General features: G+C 37.4%; 1 protein-coding gene across 7 annotated transcripts in view; it reads left to right on the top strand.

Moving 5' to 3' along the window:
- ATF2 (activating transcription factor 2) overlaps positions 1-21,976 on the top strand; it is a 95,364-nt gene that overhangs the window by 13,093 nt on the left and 60,295 nt on the right. For 6 of the 7 annotated variants that reach the window (XR_010122375.1, XM_055289803.2, XM_063645603.1 and 3 more), the window contains exons 2-3: positions 3,921-4,020; positions 18,617-18,691. Coding sequence is in view for 6 of the 7 variants with exons in the window: in XM_055289803.2 (XP_055145778.1) it covers positions 18,660-18,691 (32 nt within the window). In the remaining variant the exon portion in view is untranslated. Of the gene's footprint in view, positions 1-3,920; positions 4,021-17,760; positions 18,692-21,976 lie in introns of all 7 variants that reach the window. The other variant, XM_063645602.1, reaches the window with a different exon arrangement.

Here is a 21,976-nt window from a genome sequence, read left to right as displayed (position 1 = left end):
ACTTTGTATCCCATACTGCCTCCTTGAAAGACTGTCCCCCTCCTGCCTACCTCCTGTCCTCCCACAGGGACAGAAGCTAACTTCTCTCCACCACCCAGGATTGCCCTTGCATCTGTTACGCACTTTTGAGTCCATGCCCAAGAGAGGATTAATTCCTTTCTCATACTAATGCCTACCTTTTGGGCCCTGTTTCTTGTCACAGTATTTGGCTCTTACCAGGAAATTTGCCATTAGCAGTGTTTGCACATTTCAGCAGGGATTCTACCCACAGGTTAGTGATATCCAAATATAGCCATTTGCTGCATAACAACATTTTGAGTCAGCAGACCACATATAAGATGTGGTAGCCATCATGATATAGTATAACACATTACTCACATTTGTAGTGATGTTGGTGTAAACAAACCTACTGTGCTACCAGTTGTATAAAAGTATAGCATTTGTCTTTCATTAAGACAAGGAAAAGATAGCACAATTACGTATAGTATATAATATTTGATAAACAATGATGTTACTGGTTTATGTATTTAAATATACTTTTTAATCATTATTTTGGAGTGTACTTTTACTTTTTTTTAAAAAAAAAAGTTTATTTTAAAACAGCCTCAGGCAGGTCCTTCAGGAGGTATTCCTCAAGAAGGCATTGTTAATCATAGGTGATCAGGGCTCCATGTTATTGCCCCTGAAGACCTTCTAGTGGGACAAGATGTGGAAGTGGAAGACAGTGACACTGATGATCCTCATCCTGTGTAGGCCTAGGCTAATGTGTGTATCTGTGTGTTAGTTCTTAATAAAATAATTTTAAAGTAAAATATATATATATATATATATATTTTTTTTTTTTTTTTTTTTCTTTTTGAGATGGAGTTTCGCTCTTGTTGCCTAGGCTGGAGTGCAGTGGTGCAGGCTCGGCTCACTGCAACCGCCACCTCCCAGGTTCAAGCGATTCTCCTGCCTCAGCCTCCTGAGTAGCTGGGATTACAGATATGCACCACCACGCCGGCTAATTTTGTATTTTTAGTAGAGATGAGGTCCATGTTGGTCAGGCCGGTCTTCAACTCCTGACCTCAGGTGATCCGCCTACCTCGACTTCCCAAAGTGCTGGGATTACAGGCGTGAGCCACCATGCCCGGCCTAAAAATTTTTAAGATAGAAAAAAGCTTATTAGAATAAGGATGAAAATATTTTTGTATAGCTGTACACTGTGTTTGTGGTGGTGTTTTGTTTTGTTTTTTGTTTTTTTCTTTTTTGAGACAGAGTCTTGCTCTGTCGCCCAGGCTGGAGTGCAATGGTGCGATCTCAACTCACTGCAACCTCTGCCTCCTGGGTTCAAGCGATTCTCCTCTGCCTCAGTCTCCCGAGTAGCTGGGACTACAGGCGTCCGCTACCATGCCCGGCTAATTTTTTGTATTTTTAGTAGAGACGGGGGTTTCACCATATTGGCCAGGCTGGTCTCGAACTCCTGACCTTATGATCCACCCTCCTAGGCCTCCTAAAGTGTTGGGATTACGGGTGTGAGGGTGTGAGCCACAGCGCCCGGCCTAAAATCTTTTATACTGTATTTTTACTGTACTCTTTCTGTGTTTAGATACACAAATACTATTTTGTTACAAATGGTAACAGTATTCAGTACAGTAACATCCTGTACAGGTTTGTAGCCTAGGAGCAATAGGCTGTATCATCAAGGTTTGTGTGAGTACAGTCTGAAGTTTGCACAATGAGGTTTTGGCCTAACTTCACATTTCTCAGAATGTATCCGTGTTGTTAAGTGATGCATGATTATATAAGAAATACGTCTACAGTAAGTCAGGTAGTGGGGGCAAAGCAGAGGCTCCTTATATCTGTGCCTTTCAAGTTACAAAAAAAGGATTTTTTTTAATGTTGTTCAAAGTCTGGGTGATTATCTTAACGTTGCATGTGTTAAGACATAAGCTATACAGGCCAGTTACAACTGGCTATCTTATTTCCTTTTGCTTGAAATGACAATGCCAGTTTGTCTTCCAGTTTTTGAGGGTATTTTAGTTAATGGCAAAAACCGCAATTACTTTTGTACCTGATCTTTTGTGAGTAACTGCTGAAATAAGAACCCAAATATCTCTATACAAATAGGAAAACCTGAAGCCATACTTTAAAAATAAACATTTGTCTGAAAGAAACAATTTGCAGAAATTTATCTCTACCAAGAAGATGTGGTCCTTTACATTATCCCACAGAGACATTTGTCCTTTGAATTGCTGCTCCATTTTTGTAGTCCCTATTTTACATTTGTATGGCTGAATATACTATTTGGGTCCTTTTTCCGTTAAGGAACAGCCTGTATATAAAACATAATTTTGTTGCCAGCTTTGAAATGAGTTTCTAGTTTCTGATACAACAGTGTTTTAAACATATTAAACATTTAAACACGTTTCAAGCAATCTTGAAAATGTCGGGAAATTCAAAGTTAAGTGCAACCCTTTTTTCCAACATTCTGCACAATAGGGACGTCTCCCAATACCTATATGACCTGGTAATGGAAGCTCAGCACTGAGATAACGTAGAGAAAAGTGTCTTTCTCTTTGAATATTGTGCCTTTTCTTAATGCGGTTGGTAACTGAGCTTTCTGTCAGGTTCTTACTCATTCTCACCTTGACCACGCCATTATTTACATAATGATTCTGAGCAGTCATTTCTGAGTTTTGTAGACTGAGTATGTGAGTTTACCTTTCCAAACTACAACAATTTAGGTTGTTTCTTTGCTCTTATGTTGTCATTCTGGTCTTCATATTTTTCCTTTCTTCTTTTGTCACCTATAGATTAGCCTTACATATTAAAGAAGTCCTTATGAATTTTAGTCTTGGCTCCTGACAGGACCTTCTGCTTTCGAAAACTCTCTTTAGTAGACTGCCAAGCCATCTCCATGAGGTATCCGGACATCTTACATTTTAGAATGAAATAAGTATGAGGACAGAAACAACTAATTGTCTGCCAATATTCCTTCTATTCTTTTTTCGTATTGGTAGATGCTCCAATTCTTAAGCATATGGTGAAATAAAGGACATATTTCCTAGCCCCCCGATAGCTATGGTCATATGACTAAGTTCTAAACCATGAAATGTAAATAAAAGTTTCCTGTGAGATTTCTGAAAAATTTCCTTAAAGGGAGGCTATTGCTTATCTCCTTTTTCTCGTCTTGCTATCTGATCAGCCGATGTGATGGCTAGAACTTACTTGAACAGTTATTTTTAAAACCATGAAGGAGAAGCCACATGTTGAGGATGGCAGACCAACAAAATATAAGGACCCTTGGTTCCAGACAGTCATGGTTCTGGATTGCCTATGTTTTTTGTGAAAGAAGTAAACTTCTGAATCATTTAAGCCATTGTTATTTTGAGTGTTCTGTCATTCCATTGTTATTTTGAGTTTTCTATCATTAACAGCTGAACCTAATCCTAACTGATACATATATCTTTAAAAGTCAAGCTTTTTCCAAATAAGCACATAGACTGGGTCCCATGGGTTTTATTGTGCAGCATTGACATAAAAACTGTTAATCTCCACTTTAAAAATTTTGATGCTCAAATTCAGCACTGACATTTCACCTGTTATGTATGACTCCACCTCTGTCATTTTTCTACTTTCACCAAGGTTTCATTGCCCAACTTCCATCCTTGAAATTGTTAATACCTCTAATAGGTGGTAATATGCCAGGAGTTACAGGAGGCTACAGGATAAACATCTTCCTGGAGCATCGAGAATTTGGAGGGAGAACCTTAAGTTTTATATCGAAAAACATGTAATGGGAGGCAAAATTTATGTACATTTTTGAAATATTAAGAAAACATTTTTAAAAATTCTATGGAATTGAAATACAAGAGGCTATTAATTTAGATCCCACATGGTAATAAGTTCACTCTTTTCTGCCTCTCTTTTTCCCTAAGGATACTAGATGGAGACTTGAGAAAGGACTGCTTACTTGGTAAGAGCTAAGATATTCCTGGAAGCAGAGTAAATAAAGCTCATGGCCCACCAGCTAGAAAGGTAAGAGATTTTAAGCTTTTAACATAAAAGTATTCTTTTCATTTTGTGATTATCTTTCAGATATTACCAAATTTAGTAGATGTTTCCAGACAGTTGTCTTCAGAATGCTAATGTCCTACCATATTGATAGTGTTTAGTGAAAAAAGGATTCTGAGATTCAGCAAATTTCGAAATGTCTTTTGGAGATAGAATGAATGTCAGCATATAAAAGCACAATGAAGACTTAGGTTAAATATTTAATTTTGTTTAACATAGAGTTTCCTAAATTTATCTGACTAGGGACCCCTCTTTAGCAAAGGGTTCCGATATAAAGGTTTCAGTTCTTCTAAGAATAATAATAGAAATTAATCTGAGGTATTTTCTATCTTTCGAAAATATTTTGGGCAAAAAGTTTACCCACTCTAAGGCTGTACAAGCTAATGAAAATGTCAAATTTATTTGCTTTCTAATTGAATGATGCCAACTAAGTTTATTACCGCAGTTGTCTCATGCTGATCAGAAACATTAATTGGAAGTTATACAGTCCCTCATACATACCTTTATTGAATATCTACTATGTGCCAGCCACAGAATGGTGATATTAGAGTATAAAGTAAAATTTTTTTTTTTTTTTAATCTCAAGCCATTTGCAGTTTGGGGATGTAGCTTCTAAATATGGAAGGAAAATACCAATTTAATAAATGTAGTCTGGCGTACAAAATTTTTCAAAACATAGTGATAGACTTTGTTAGATATATCAAAATACACAAGCAGATTGGCTTTTTTGTCACACCTGGATCTGGAGGTTCACATCAAAAGAGAAACTATGCGTAAAAGTATAGTTATTCTAATTTTGACAAAAATTCAGAGAATAATTTAAATCTGTCAATACATTTATATATTTGAAAAGCAAAAAATTTTAAAGCAAGTATAAAGCAGAATGGGTGATAACACTTGATAATTTTTTCTTACTCTCTGATACCTGCATTAAATAATTTTAAGCTGCTTGACTAACTTAAATGATCAAGTTTACTAGAAGCAGTCGTCATAAAATATAAGCTCCATGAGGTCAGGAACTGTGTCTGTGTCATCGTACCCTGAAGTCTAGCACATTCCTACCCTATTGCATGTGCTCAATAATGTTTATTGACTGAATGATGGGGTAAATGAGAGATCCAAATTTGAGGGTAGGGGAGTAATAGATGGAAGATGCTCGGAAGTTAGTGATGTTGACTAAGAAAGGGGTGGATGAATGGCAAATGGATGATATAAGGGAGGGAATTGATTAAAAGCCTGCATAGCTAGAGCCGGAGATTAAGGGGAAGCCTAAGACTGGTTAGGAGGGAGTGGTCAGTCCATGCGAGGTTCTAGAAACAATGTTAAGCATTTGAGACTATCCTGTGAGCTATTTTTTTTCATAACTGATCCTTGACTCTGATTTTGATAGTACTGCTTTAGTTCAGATCATTATTCTCCCTTGAACTTAGCAGTAGCTTGTGCCAGTTTTCTTTCTGTTTTTGTTGTTGTTTAGATTTACCTCTTATTTTTGTTATTTTTTGCCAGTTTTCTTATGCATAGTGTACTGCCCTCTTTAATCCATCCTCTACACTTTTATTAGTGATCTTGCAAAAATCCTCCTCTTGATTTAGTTCACCTACTTAAAATGTTTCAATTTCTTTCAACAGAGTTAGACAAACTTTTTCTTCAATGGGGGAGTGGGAGACTGGGAGACTGATCATACATATTTTAGGCCTTGTGGGAACCACATATGATCTCTGTTGCATAGTCTTCTTTGTGTCTCCACCCCCACCTTTAACAATTTTAAAGTGTGAAAAACTCAGCACTTTGACCCAGGGCCGTAGCTTATATAACCTTGGGGCAGTGGGAAGGGAAGGAAGAATGGTGGAAGGGCAGGTAACGGTGGAATCCAGACATTTTACCATGTTATTAAAGGCCTTTCAAGATTTGGATATCTCTCTGGTCTTACCTTCTTAATCTTCTATCCTGTTGATGAGAAGAGTGAAACTCTATAAAATATTTGAAGAGATTTATTTGGAGCCAAATATGAGTGGCCAGTGGCTAATGACACAGCCTAGGAGACCCTGAGAACATGTGCCCAAGATGGTTGGGCTACAGCTTGGTTTTATACATTTTAGGGAGACATAAGACATCAGTCAATACATTTAAAATGTGCATTGATTGGGTCCAGAAAGGTGGGACAAGTGGAAGTTTGGGGGGTGGGGTGCTGTGCTCCAGTTCATAGGATTCAAAGATTTTCTGACTGGCAGTTGGTTGAAAGAGTTACTATCTAAAGACCTGGAATCAATAGAAAGGAATGTCTGGGTTAAGATAAGAGGTTGTAGAGAATAAGGTTTTATCATGCAAGAGAATAGATTGTAAATGTTTCTTATCAGACTTAAAGAGTCTGTTCTATCAATCTTAAGGTCTCTGTGTTGACATTAATGTTGGTCAGCTGTGCCTGAATTTCAAAGGGAGGAGGGTATAATGAGGCATGTGGGACCTCCACTTCCCATCATGGCCTTAACTAGTTTTTCGGGTTAACTTTGGAATGCCCTGGGCCAAGGGAAGGGTCTGTTGGTTGGGGGGCTTAGAATTTTATTTTTGGTTTACAGTCCCACACTTCAGCTATCAGAGGTTCTCAGAGCCTCCTCAGTGGACTGTGCTTTATTGTGCCTCAACATGCTGTCTCCTCTTTATGAAATATCCCAGAATGGCTGATGCCTCTTGCTTTGAGAAAACTCAACTCAGGCATTACTTCCTTTAGTAGCATTTCAGGGCCCTCTCCAGGATTGGCTAGGTATTTAGGGAATAGAAACTCAATCAGATAAATTCAAGTAAAAAGAGGGGGTGGGACTCATACTAATGGTACTGGAGACTCTCGGATCCAGTCACAAAACATAGTTGGGCATCACAGAAAACTATTTTCCTTCATGATTTCTCACCTCTGTATTTCTGTGCCTACTCCACTCTGGCTTTTATTAGTTTTTTTTTTTTTTTTTTTATCAGTAAGAACATGACAGAAAATGTCTACTGGTCCTAAAATACGATTTTGAATCTCTGATGCTCACCTCTGTGTGACTGATTTTTTCTTTCTACAGATTTCCTGAAGAGGTAGTCTGATTGGCTTAACTTGGTCAGTATCTCCCCTAGTTTACCTGAGGCAGGTGTGTCAGGATCATGGATATATAGGATTGCCCTTTTCTGCACTGTTGGCAGATCAAGCTCTCTAAAAGGGGAATATGAATGCTTTGGATTTATGTTCCCATAGCATGTCTTTATTATTATATGTATCACTGAATTACTATTTTCACTTTTTCTCTTCCTTACTAGTCTGATTTTAAGGGCAGGGACTGTGTCTTATTCTTTTTAAAAAAAGTTTATGTATTTTCATAAAAACCATGGTAACATCAAGCAACTTTTATTCTTAATATGGTATTAGATACAAAATAGGCAGTGAAATAAATGTTTTCCAAATAAATTTTATAAAGTAAATTATTTGTATTGGAAATGCTCAGAGTGCTATGTATTATCTATAACATTTAGTATTACCTGTATTTTAGAAACTTGTTTAGAAATTTGAGTACATGCTTAAAGGTTAAGAGTTTGCAACATTTATAGTTCTGTAACCAGCTAAATAGAAGATCAAATTCATATTTTAGAATCCGGATATTTCTAACGTTAGTCACCAGAAATGTGTTTGCTCCCTCCCATTTTTGTAGACTGATTTAACAGCACTATTTTCTGTGGAATTGCTTTCCTCATTTGGTTTTGATAGGGATGTAGGAAAATAAAATATTTTATCGTGTGAATCACTTCAGTGATAGAATTTAAAATGACATGGGAATATTGATACTACAGCCTAAAGCATCTTCCTTTTCCTCAACAGACTTAACCTACATGTCATATTTTAAAAAGGGAACAAGGAGCTAACAGAATAAATGATTATATAATATCACCCTTTGAGTCTTCAGATTTGTGAATTATTCTACTGTAGTATAATTTTATTTGCTCTTAGCCTTGCAGTGCAGAATGTAGTTTTTCTATTTGATATATACCATAGCATGAAAATTATAAACAAAAAGCAAGCATAGTTCTTAGAGAATAAATATATCTTGTAGTGTTTTTTTTCATGACTACTGCTACAAACTACATCTATGCTAATTATATAATGGTTATACAGTACTCCCCCCTTATCTGTGGAGGATAAGTTTCAAGAGCCCCAGTGGATGCCTGAGACTGTAGATAGTACTGAGCCCTATACATGCTATTTTTTTTCCTATGTAATAATGAGCAGGTAGCATATATAGCCTGGATGTGCTTGACAAAGTGACAATTCACATCTCGTGTGGGATGGAGCAAGAAGATGTGATTTCATCACTCTATTTAAAACAGTACACAGTTTAAAACCTATGAATTGTTTGTTTCTGGAGTTTTCCATTTAATATTTTTGGGCAGCTGTTGACTGTGAGTAACTGAAACCATGGAAAGTGAAGCTGCAGATAAGTGGAGGACTGCTGTATAATGAATTATTACAGTGCATATTATTTACATACAACTTAAACTCCTTCTATAAGTTTTTCCTTTATTTTTTACTTCAAAACTCTTTAAGGGTTCTACAATAAGACATTCTCTTACAAAATCACAATATGTCCATGAAAGTCAGGAAGTTAACATTGATATATTGCTACTATCTAATCTGCAGGTTACATTTAAGTTTTTTCAGTTGTTCTGATAATGTACTTTATAGGAAAGGGATTCCGTCTAGAATCTCAGGTTGCAATTATTTGTTATGTCGCATTGGTCTTTTAAAATCGGAAACAGTTCCTTAATGTTTCCTTGACTATAATGATTTTGGTGCTTTTGGAGATTATTATGCCAGTGAATTTATAGAGTTTACCTCAATTTGGGGTTATATAATACTCTTCATTATTAGATGCAGGTTCTTTATCTTTGGCATGACTATTATAGAAGTGATGCTGTTACATTCTTATTACATTCTATCAGTGGCATATGATTTTATTTTCCTTATTTCTAGTGAGGTTAAGTCACGTCACTTGATTAAGATGATGTTTGCCAGGCTTTTGTGCTGTAAATTACTTTTGCCCTTAGTAATTAAGCTGTATAGGGAGATATAATACTTTGAGATGATATAAATATCCTGTTTCTTATCAAACATTCAGTTTATTCCTTTATATCGGTATGGGTTCATAGAACCCTCTTTATTCACGATGTGATCCATTACTATCATTATTTATTTTGATCATCGAATTATCCCAGATTTAAGTCCTTTCTTACTTTCCAGCCAAATCTGGCAGCAGTACAGGATGGGTCTTGAATATCTTGTGCCAGAAAGTAAGGAAGGACTTATTTCTTTATTTCCACTGCAAGACCCATCCTGTACTGCTGAATTAGAATCAGCCAATTCTTCAAGGAGCTGAGGTCCCTTTTGGTGGAGAAGGGTATTTACACACTGTATTAGGCCATTCTTGCATTGCTATAAAGAAATACCTGAGACTGGGTAATTTATAAAAAAAAAGAGGTTTAATTGGCTCCCGGTTCCACAGGCTGTACAAGCATGGCACTGGCATCTGCTCAGCTTCTCGGGAAGCCTCAGGGAGCATTTACTCATGGCAGAAGGCAAAGCAGGAGCAGGCACATAACATGGTGAGAGCAGGAGCAGGAAGAGAGTTGCAGGGGGCACACAATTTAAAAAAATCAGATCTCCTGAGTATTCATTCACTATTGAGAGGACAGCACTGAGCCATGAGGGATCTGCCCCAACACCTCTCACCAGGCCCTGCCTCCAACATTGAAGATTACAATTCAACGTGAGATTTGGCGGGGACATCTGTTCAACCTATATCACACACCAGAGTCTGGATGCTAAGTGTGCTTATTGGGGTTTCAGTGTTCCAGGCCCTGTCAGTGGACACAGCTAGGGACATACATGACCACATATGCATGCATATACAAATTGACATCTATATTTCTGTATCTTTATGTTGAGAGCCATAAATTACCACCAGTATCTTCAAATGTCATCTAATACCAAGGTTCATTCTATATTTATAATTCCTTTCAACTGTAGTATGAATTCACTCTTACCTAGCACATCCTTGATATATTTACTTATTTGATCAATATCCACGTATTTACATAATGAATTGCCTGGTGCCATCAGGCACTCTCCTTTCCTCTCCATCAAGTAGATGTCTTCCTGTTTGGGTCCTGACACCCTATGCTGGACTAGTGCCACTCCTATCCTTTACTTCATGTGGATGCCTCCTTAGCCCACTTGGGCATTGACAGCTCACATCAGGCTGCCTTCCCTTCTTTTCTTATCCATCTGAGACTCCAATATTAAATGCAGGGCTGACCACCTCCTTCCCAGCCCAACCCTCAACTCATCTATCTCCCAGTGGACATCTTTCTCACTCTGCTTAGACTCAGACGCTGCAGTGGGCTGCCCTCAGGTAGCCTGTCTGAGCTACCTCCTTTGCAGACACTCTGTATTTGTTTTCTCTGGTGGCTTAACTTTTATGTGAATTTTAAGCTGGAAGATGCATTTTGCCAGTTAATTTCTCACATTTTCTTCTGTTCATCTTTTCTTAAAATGTTTTTCTTTATTATTCTCTTTTCTTATTGGCATTTTATAATACATGATTCCATTTGATAATGAGCCTAATAACTCTAGAAATTCTAAAAGCCTCTCTGTACTATTAAAAGTGGTTTACATAAAATTTCTGTATAGTTGTTAGTTGTAAAATAGCAGGAGAAATATTTTTGTCCCATTTTTGACCTTGAATAAATCATTTTACCCTTTCAGACCTCAGTCTCATTTGCAAAATGAATAGTTAGGACTATATTAGGAACCTAATGACGAGGTGCCCGATCAGAAATCCATGTCATAAGAAAAAGCCTATATTCTATATTCAAGTGAGAGAATTTTAACTTACATTTTATTTTTTAAAAATGGGCAAAGAGGTGCAGTGCCTCATGCCTGTAATCCTAGCACTTTGAGAGGCTGAGGCAGGAGGATGGCTTGAGCCTAGGAGTTCGAGATCAGCCTGGGAAACATAGGGAGATCCTGTCTCTACAAAAACTGTAAAAATTAGCTGGAGATGGTGGTGTACACCTGTGGTTCCAGCTATTTGCAAGGCTGAAGTGGGAGGATTGCTCGAGCCTGAGAAGTGGAGCCTGTAGTGAACCATGATCATGCCACTGCACTCCAGCCTGGGTGACAGAGCAAGACCTCATCTTGAAAAAAAGGCGGGGGCTGGGCAGAGGAGGCATTTTACATAGAACTACAGATGACCATTATATATATGAAAAAGTTCAACTTCATTAGTGTGTCAAGATATGCAACTTAAAAATTCGTTTTTTTACTAATATGACAAAAATGTTAAAAAATGATATCCACTGTTGGTGTTGGTGTTGAGAAACGAGGTCTTTCTCTGCTGGTAAAGTAGAAATCAATACTGTATATTTGGAGAGCAGTTTAGCAATATAAATCGAAAGCCTTAAAATATGCCTTTACTTTGATATAGCAGTTTCACTTCTAGAAGTTCATCCTGTGGAAATTATTACAGATATTGCACAAAGATTTGTCCCAAAGATATTCATTGATGGTAAAAGCCCATTGACAATTATATGATGGAGTGCTATATAGCCATTAAAGATGACATCTATTTAATGACATTACTATTTAATTATATGGCAGAATTTAGATAATTGCATTTTAGAGAAAGTTATAATACTATTTATATATTTTTTCTTCTTTTTTTCATTGTCATAGAGTCATGTTTTTATAATTTATAAAGTTATGTATCACCATACATTGACAAGACTAGACTATGTACTCTGGAATGTTAACAGTAGTTACCTCTGAACAGTAGTATTCAAGGTAACTTTTCTTTTCTTTTTGCTTTTCTGTATTATTCTTGGAGCAGATTTACAGTTCCTTATAATGCCTTAGTTCATTAGGTGTAGTTTAGTTTACATTATCAGGATATAATAAGTGATCTCCTTCTGAACACCAGGCGTGGTAGCATTGCCTGTAATCCCAGCTACTTAGGAAGCTGAGGCAGGAAGATCACTTGAGCCCAGGATTTCGAGGCTGCAGTGAGCTATGATCATGCCACTGCACTCCAGCCTGTGTGACAGAGCAAAACTCTGTCTCTTAAAACACACACACACATACACGCACACTCTCTCTCTCTCTCTTTCTCTCTCTCTCTTGCTCTCGCTCTCTGTTTCTCTCTCTGCAGTTTTAGGGTTTTTTAGAATTATGTAAGATCACACACACACACACACACACACACACACACACACTCTCTCTCTCTCTTTCTGCAGCTTTAGGGTTTTTTAGAATTATGTAAGATTGATCATTTATACAGGATACCTAATAGCAGAAATTGCTATATGTTGTCACAAACAAAATTGAAAGTAGAACTTAAACAAGTATGGAGTTCTAAAATAACATGCTTTATAGCAATAAAATAGAGAAAATATGAGGAACATATACATGTTTGTATGTGGAACTATCTTAGAAAACTGGAAAGAGGGCCAGGCACAATGGCTCAGGCCTGTAATCCCAGCACTTTGGGAGGCCAAGGCGTGGATCACCTGAGTTCAGGAGTTCAAGACCAACCTGGCCAACATGGTGAAACCCCATCTCTACTAAAAATACAAAAATTAGCCGGGCGTGGTGGTGCATGCCTGTAATCCCAGCTACTCTGGAGGCTTGAACCTGGCAGGCGGAGGTTGCAATGAGCTGAGGCGCAACATTGCACTCCATCCTGGGCAACAAGAGCGAGAGTCTGTCTCAAAAAAAAAAAGAAAACTGGGAAGAGGAAGCCTTCACTTTTGTACTGATCTAAGTTCTGCAGCAGAACATCAAGCAAGTGTTCTCAGTTCATAGGATCCTCTTATGCCTATATTAAAATAACTGCCTGTTACCTCAATATATTTTATAGGTTTTTTTCTTTTCTTTTTTAGAATTTTCAGGGATTTGCTCTTCCCTATTTTTCTGTTCCATCTCTTTCTCTAATCTTGGGAGCAATTGTTAGTGCTCTTTACCCCAGAGCTGTTTTTGGTCATATTTCTCATTTGAAGTTTGAGACAACAGTTTGTATGGAGGAATATTTATTTTTTTCTGAAGTAACACATGTAGATAGCATACATGTTAAGATTTTTGTAGATTCACATATGAAAAATATATTTACAGGGATCAGGCACGGTGGCTCACATCTGTAATCCCAGTACTTTGGGAGGCCAAGGTGGGCGGATCACAAGGTCAGCAGATGGAGACCTTCCTGGCTAACATGGTGAAGCCCTGTGTCTACTAAAAATACAAACAAATTAGCCAGGCATGGTGGCGGGCTCCTGTAGTCCCAGCTACTTGGGAGGCTGAGGCAGGAGAATGGCGTGAACCTGGGAGGTGGAGCTTATAGTGAGCCAAGATTGTGCCACTGCACTCCAGCCTGGGCGACAGAGCGAGACTCCGTCTCAAAAAAAAGAAAAAAAAAAAAGAAAAATATGTTCATAGTTTTATATTGATTCTACCAGAACCACATACCTAGGTGAAATTTTTAAGTGTTGAAAATAAAGCTTCATGTTGTATTTAATTTGGATAAAGTGCTGGGGGCACTTTATTAAGCCCCTGCACAGTAGGAGACAGAGAGAAAGTTGCCATTTCAAACCTGGAAATTATGCTGAGTTTTTATAGAATGTGAAATGAAGAATCCAGCCCATGGTGGGATAGGAGGAGGGGAAAAAACTAGAGTGAGTTTCACTGACTTAAGTAATTAACAGATACCATTTATGAATGGTCAAATGGTCATTAGCCCTGGTCTTTGACTTCACACAGCTATGGCAGGAAGGTTATTTCACAAACCTTGAAGTTCATATTTTAAGAATATTTGTGTATATATGTGTATACATATATATACACACACATATATACACATATATATGTGTGTGTGTGTATATATATGTATATATATATATATATATATATATATATATATATATTTTTTTTTTTTTTCCTGGGGTAGGGTCTTGCTCTATCCCCCAGGCTGGAGTGTATTGGCAAGAGCATGGTTCAGTGCAGCCTCAAAATCCTAGACTCAAGGGATTCTCCTGCCTCAGCCTCCTGAGTAGCTAGGACTACAGGCACATACCACCATGCCTGGCTAATTTTTAAGTTGCTTTTTTTTTTTTTTTTTTTTTTTTTTTTTGTGTAGAGACAGAGCCTTATGTTCCCCAGGTTGGTCTCGAACTCCTGGCCTCTGATCCTTCTGCCTTGGCACCCCAAAGTGCTATCATTACAGGTGTGAGCCATTGCACCTTGGGCAGGATTTATATATTTTTCAAACAGTTCAAGATATGCTTTTAAAAACAGCTTTTTGAGGTATGATTGACTTATAATAAATTATACATATTCAAAGTATACAGCTTGATATGTTTTGACTTACATGTATACACCCATAAAACCATCACCACGATCAAGATGATAAATTTGTCACCCTTAAAAGTTTTCTCATGCCCCTTTGTAATCCTTCCCTCCCACTCCTTCTACTCCTGTCCCTCAGCAACCAGTGATCTGCTTTCTGTCGCTGTGGTTTTCATTTTCTAGAATTTTATATAAATGGAATCATACAATATGATTTCTTTGTCTGCTTTCACTTGGCATAATTATTTTGAGATTCATCCATTGTTGTAGTATCCGTAGTTTTCAAGAAAATCTCTTTATTCGCTTAAGAATGCCATTGTCACTTTGAACCAAGTTATTAGTAAAAGAAGAGCAAATCCACGATGCAGTCTGATTTGGGACTTTTAATCTTTGGCATTTTCGCCTAGCTGATTTTTTTTTTTAAACTCATAAGGCATTTTAAACATTCCAGAATGAAGACACTTTTTCTCATATGTGTCTGTGCAGTGACTGCTTCATAGTTACCTCTATGAAATTAAAGATTATTTGTTACTTAAATTTATTCCTGATTTCCTGATGTATTTTGTTATTTTTTTCTCAAAGAGGGAGTTATATTATTTTGCTTTTTACACACATTGGTATGGCACTTTAATTTTAGCTTAACTTTTTGGGTATTTTGCTTCAACTTTCATTTTACTTTATGTTTATGAGTAAGTATATTTTCATGAGATATGTTCATATAAGATATGTTCATATGTTCACATAAGATATGTTCATCTTAAGTATATTTCAGCAATTTACTTAAGATGTCTTCACCAGTATTGAAGAATTGGAATGGAAGTATTTACAATTAGCTGAGAAGTGGGAAAGTCATGTTTTAGATTCTTCATAATATTTGAACTTTAGGTTGCCCAAATTTACTGGTCTGTCTCTTTAATAAAAATCATCTGTTTACACTTTTCCTGATTAAAGGGGTGGTGGTATTTAATGTAATCTATTTCTTTCTTTCTTTTTTTTTTTTGAGATGGAGTCTCACTCTGTTGCCCAGGCTGCAGCGCACTGGCGCAATCTCGGCTCACTGCAACCTCCGCCTCCCCAGGTTTAAGCAATTCTCTTGCCTCAGCCTCCCGAGTAGCTGGGATTTACAGGCATGAACCACCACACTCGACTAATTTTTGTATTGTTAGTAGAGATGGGGTTTCACTATGTTGGCCAGACTGGTCTTGAACTCCTGACCTCAGGTGATTCGCCCGCCTCAGCCTCCCAAAGTGCTGGCATTAGAGGCGTGAGCCACCGTGCCTGGCTGTCTATTTCTTTAAAACCTTGGAGCATAGAGGTTGGTAGCCTCTCCAAGATGCGTGAAGTAAATATGGACTTACACATTTTACAAATTACAGTTTTTTTAATTTTTTAAAGTGTATCCAACTGATATAATTTCTTTTAACAATTTAACAATCACTCTGTGCCTGCTGTTAGCAAGTAAGATACTGTGCAGATACAACGATGAATAGAGACAGCCTTATAATTTTATTAACAGTAGAAATAATAGAACTGCAGCTGCCATTTTATCCAGTACTCATGTGCCGAGCATTGTGCCATATACTTTACATATACTATTTTAAAATGCTTACAACAACTGTGAGGTAGGTGATACTACCCTTTTATTACAGTTGGTGAAACTGAAGTGCAAAGTTGTTTAGAACCTTGAACAATATTGTATAACTTACCAGTGACAAAACCAGGTTTTGGAGCCAATTCTGACTCAAAAGCTCATATTCCTTTGGCTATGTTTCTTCAAGAAGTAGTAGGCAGTAGAATGGGGTGGGAGAAGCATACAGATTATATAATAGATGACATTACAGAACATAATGTGGATGCTGTAAGCAAAGCATAAACAACATAGCTTGTGGAAGAAATTTTCAATCTGGATTATGGGGAAGGTATCACAAAGGAAGTGTTATTTGAAGTGGGCGCTGACAGTGTAATATCAAAGGAGGCAAACATTCATTTGGGAGGGTATATTTTAGGGAGAGCTAAAATAATATGCAAACTGAGGGTGATTTTCAGAGGATGGCAGGCAGTCTGATACTGTTAAGTGGGCCATGGTGTATTGGAAGTAGCATTTAGAAGGAGGTCAGATTAGATATAAATGATAGCTAAATTTGTATCTCTCAAAGTATACCTAAAAGGTTGAGTCTGTAGGATTTACTAAGTGGATAATCAGATTTGTATGTATGGTATTCAGTGATAGTTTTGATTCTTAATTTGAGGTTGTAAGAAAAGGAGCTCTGAGTTGGATGCTTGATTAGTTAATGTAAGCCCCATCACTATCTTGGAAACTCCATGAAGGCAGGTATCTATCTTGATTTGCCAGTACATCCCCAGCATCTAGCAAGAAGTACTCGTGCCAAGTACAAAATGGAAACAAAATGTTAGAAGAAGAGTTAAGAGAAATCAAAGAAGCCGACTTCTAAAAAATTTTACCTAGAACTCTCCTGGGTGCTTTTCATGACAGTTGATTTTCCTACCAGTATAGATTGTAGATACTTGCCAGAGAGTAATGTGTTATATTAACAATTGTCTATGTGCAGTCATTGACTTCTCCAACAATCTATAGCAAAACCTCCCTTCCAGGCTTCTGTTATGAGCATATTTGCAACACTGCAATAAAAGGGAGATAAGCCTGGATTTATAGGCTTTAGATTCAGTTAGATTAACAAAGAGATAGCATTTAAGCCTCCCAGAATTGTTATCGTTTCTGTCTCAGGGTGCTTGAACTGTTAATATTTATAACTCTCGTAGCTAGGTATTAGAAAATGGTAATGAGGGAATGGGTTTTTTATTTGTTGGCTAAGAAATAGGCTGCTGTGTAGGTAAGAAACTTGTTTTGTAGAGGAGAGGGATAGTATAGTGGAGAGTAGAAAAGATTAAGGAGAAGGGTACCAAGGGCTAACTCCCTCTGAAAGTTTTTCTAGAACTATCAGATTGATCCCTCCACTACCTCTCTACCCTCCTAATATTTTAACTCTTATTCCTACCAAATTAGTTGAAAATTGTACTTCCATATTCCTCTTTCTTCTAGACTGAAAGTTTCTCAAATGCAAGGAGAATTTTCATCATCTTTGTGTCTGTGTATAGTTGATGTTTAAATATTCCTTGTATTAAACTGAGCTAGGCGCTGTTGTAGGTGTTAACCCAAAGATAAGTTCCTTGCCCTCATGGAGCTCATATTCTACTTGTAATGACAGAAGCATGGCTATTATAGATTTCCTTGGATTTTTCTAGTGTTCTTTTTCCTCTCCTCACAGACAGCATGGTAAAGTTGAATGTGAATGAAGAAATGGAGCCGTCTCAGATAAAAATTTTGCATGGGACAAGGGAAGAAACTTTCTCTCTTCTTATTTCCTATACCAGATCGACCTTTACTCCAGGACTCTGAACTTTGGCTAGTTACACATTTCCCCACAAGAATTACCAAATTTTTCTGAGCATGACATTCTTGAAACTTCATTTATGAACAAAATTATGAAAAATGCAACTTTCCTCTATGCACCGTTAGCTTATTTGGATAACCACATAGTTACTCTTATTTACCACTGGATGAGGTTTCAGTGACTATAAGGTGAAGCCATTGGTGGAGTTTTAAAAATGGGTCATTAACCTGAGTAGTTTCAGTATACTGTACTTGTCCTTAAGCTGATACAAATGGGAGCTGTTTATATAGATCAACTACATTGTGGGACAAATAAATTTTGATGAATTAGGCTGAGAAGCTGAATACCAATAAGTACATTTTTTAAAATTAAAAGCTTTCTGAAGAGAAATATGAAATTACTAGGTTGCATCATTCTCATCAGTGTTCAAAGTAAGGATTTTTTTACTCTTAATGGCTGTCCTTCAACCACAGCCCTAAGGGCTGAATTAAATGTTTCTTCCACTTTTAATCCCTTTGGTGGAGTTGAATATGTTAATACCTATGTTTAGGATATTTGTGTAGGTGTGTTGATATTTCAAGAGCAGTACTCTATTATAAAAATTGTTAATAGTGACTAGTTTTGGGGTGACAGTAGTGTTACAGAGAGTAATTTGAGCACTTTATTTTCTACTGTGTTTCAAGAAGTGTTTCAGAACTATTTTTAACGGTGTGAAACCACTGTTTTTCAGTATTCTTGCCATGAGAAAAAGAATGTGATAAGTTATTCAACTTATGAAATTCAAGTTACATGTGAATTCTGCCAGGTATGTATGCAATATTTGGTATTTTTAGCCATTTTTTACATTTTGGGTTGTAAAAATCTTTATAGCTTGTTTCTATTAGATAAGTATTTGTGGTGTTTTTTTCCATAGAAAACAAGTCACTTATTTAGTATGTAGTTTAGCTGATACTCCTATTTTGATTTTAAATAATCAAAAGCATCTAAATACACTTAGCTATGACAGACATAAACATGTTTTAAGGTTTTGATTTCCTCTAAAATGAGTTCTATCAGTCCCACGGGATGTTCTATGAAAAAGTGTTCAAATAGCAAATAGCTGTGGCAAAAATGTCATACTCTGGGTGCTCCCCTAGTCATTTTACATTAGCATATTAAAGACTGTGAAGAGTCCTGCCAAAAAAAAAAGAAAGAAAGAAAAGTATATTTCAGCATTTCCCAGATTTGTTTGGCCACACCTTTTTTTCTGTAGTGTCTACTGACATCCCCGTTGAAATGTTTTAGGGAGCACTGCTGTTGAAGGGTTAACAAGCTACTATTTGAAAAAGAAACAGTGTTACAGAATTATTAGTTGAGTCAAATATATTTGCTACATATAATTTCTAGAAAGAAAACAAGTTGATGGATGGAATAATTAATTGAGAACTTTTAAATCGAAATTTGAAAGTAGGAAAGTAATCCTGACTCAGAGATGTCTTTTTGCATTTGTTTTGTTCGAATCAGGATCCAAAAAGGTCCTTAATTTGGTTGTATGTTTATTAAATTTCTTCTAATGGAAAACAGTAACCCTCTTCCTTTGCTCTTCTTTTTATCTCCTTGATATTTACTTGTTGAGGAGACCAGGTCATTTGTTCTAACTTACAGTGATTCATCTTAGTGTTTTTTGACTTTACGATGGTGGGAAAGTAATACAGTCAGTGTACTGCTCAATTCATGATGGGGTTATGTCCCAATAAACCCATCGTAAATTGAAAATATCTGTATTGGATTTGGATGATTGCCTCCTGGTGGTGTTGTTTAACTTCTTTTTCTGTCTCCTGAATTTCCTTGTAGTTGGAGCTAGGGAGGCTTGATTAGATTCACTTTCAACTTTTGACATCCCTGCCCCCACCCTTAACAACCTTTGGTGTTAATTTAAGACTCATCTGTGAATTCAGATGCTGTCAGCCTGGCCCAACTATTATGAAGTTCCTATCAACTTTTCTCCTAATGGTTTTAAAAATCAGACATTGATGATAGTTGCCCAGATCCATTATTTCATTAGGGATTAAAGTGGTGGTGTTCTTCCTCTTCCACTTCTTCCTCCTCCTCCCCCTTCTCCCTCCCTTCTTCCTTATTCCCTCTCCTCCCTCCTTCCTTATTCCCTCTCCTCCCTCCTCCTCCCTCCCTTCTTCCTCCCTCCTTTTTTCTTCTTTCCTCCCTCTTCCCCCTCCCTTTCTCCCTCCTCCTTCCTCTCTTCTCTCTCCCTTCCTCCCTCTTCCTTCCTTCCCCCCTAGCCTCCTCCTCTTCCTGTTGCTTCTCTTCCTCCTCCTCCCTCTACTCATTCTTTCTTCTTTCTTTTTTCTTCTTTATTTCTTTTTTTTTTCTTTTTTTTTTTTTGGAGACAGGATCTCTCTCTTGCCCAGGCTGGAGTGCAGTGGCACAGCACAATCACCGATTACTGCAATCTTGACCTCTTGGGTTCAAGGGATCCTCCTGCCTCAGCCTTCTCAGTAGCTGGGACCACAGGCATGCGCCACCATGCCCTGCTATTTTTTTTTTTTTTTTTAAGTTTTTTGTTGAGATGGGGGTCACGGGGATTTGGACTGAGATTTGGTTATGAGAACTTCCCAGCTCTGCCCTTGCGACCAAGTGGGCAGTGCTTTTGTTTTTGTTTTTGTTTTTTTTGACGGAGTCTCGCTCTGCCGCCCAGGCTGGAGTGCAGTGACGCGCTCTTGGCTCACTGCAAGCTCCGTCTCCCGGGTTCATGCCATTTTGCCTCAGCCTCCCGAGTAGCTGGGACTACAGGTGCCATGCCTGGTTAATTTTTTGTATTTTTAGTAGAGGCGAGGTTTCAAAAGTGTTAGCCAGGATGGCCTTTTTTTTTTTTTTTTTTTTTTTTTAAAGAGATGGGGTCTTGTTCTGTCACCCAGGCTGGATTGCAGTGGCACAATCACAGGTTACTGCAGCCTGGACCTCTTGGGCTCCAGAGATCCTCCTGCCTCAGCCTCCAGAGTAGCTGGGACTACAGGCGTGCACCACCATGACACTACCACGACACTACCACGAGTGGCTGTTTTAAATTATTTGTAGAGATGGGGTCACGCCGTCTTTCCCAGGCTAGTCTTGAACTCCTGGGCTCAAGCCATCCTCCCACCTCAGCCTCCCAAAGGGCTGGGATTATAGTCATGAGCCACTGCACCCAGCTAAAGTGGCAATTTTCTAATTGTTTTATTATTCTGCACTTGCTGAAATTCTATAAAAGACTTTTCCTTCATCAACTCTTTGGTTACTGGAAATATTTGGTTACTGGAAGATTTTATGCACAAAAGGCAGATTGAACACACTGATCTTTTTTCTTTTTTCTTTCTTTTTTTTTTTTTTTTTTTATACCAGTTTTCAGATGAGTGCATTTTCTTAGTTGTTGAGTTGCATGACTTGTCTGTCAAGCCCTTACTGGTTTGCTGTATGCCAGGCTTTTCTTTCAATCTCTTACTCCACCTCTACTTAGAGTCCTGTGAAAATCAGTCGTTTTTTTAGATATACAGTTGTTCCTCAATATCTGTGGGTGATTGGATCCAGGACCTCCTGAAGGTACCAAAATCTGAGGATGCTCCAGTTACTTATATAAAATCGTGTAGTATTTGCGTATCACCTATGCTCATCCTCCCATATACTTTAAATCATCTCTAGATTACTTTTAATACCCTACTACAATGCATATGCTATGTGAATAGTTGTTATACTATATTGTTTAGGTAATAATGACAAGAAAAAAAGTCTGTACATGTTTAGTACAGATGCAGTTTTTTCCCACATATTTTTGATCCAAGATTGATTGAATCCATCGATGCAAAACTCATAGATACAGAGGGCTGACTGTACATATTCTTTCATTTTTAATTATTTTTTATGGTATGTGTCCTTCTCAAAGCTTCTGTAAGGTTTCCTGGAACACATTGTATCTGGATGTAGTTACCTTGTAATTTTTGTCTTTTTCCTAGTATTAGGCTAAATAACTGTTCACTTCTTTTTTTGCTTTTTATTGAGGTATAATTTAAACAGAATGAAATGCACTATGTAGAGTAAAATCTATTTTATCAATCTTTTC

This window comes from Symphalangus syndactylus, chromosome 8, assembly GCF_028878055.3.
Source record: "Symphalangus syndactylus isolate Jambi chromosome 8, NHGRI_mSymSyn1-v2.1_pri, whole genome shotgun sequence".
Classification (NCBI taxonomy): Eukaryota; Metazoa; Chordata; class Mammalia; order Primates; family Hylobatidae; genus Symphalangus; species Symphalangus syndactylus.
Note: the sequence above shows the minus strand (reverse complement) of the source record. Positions and strands in the feature narration are given on the sequence as shown.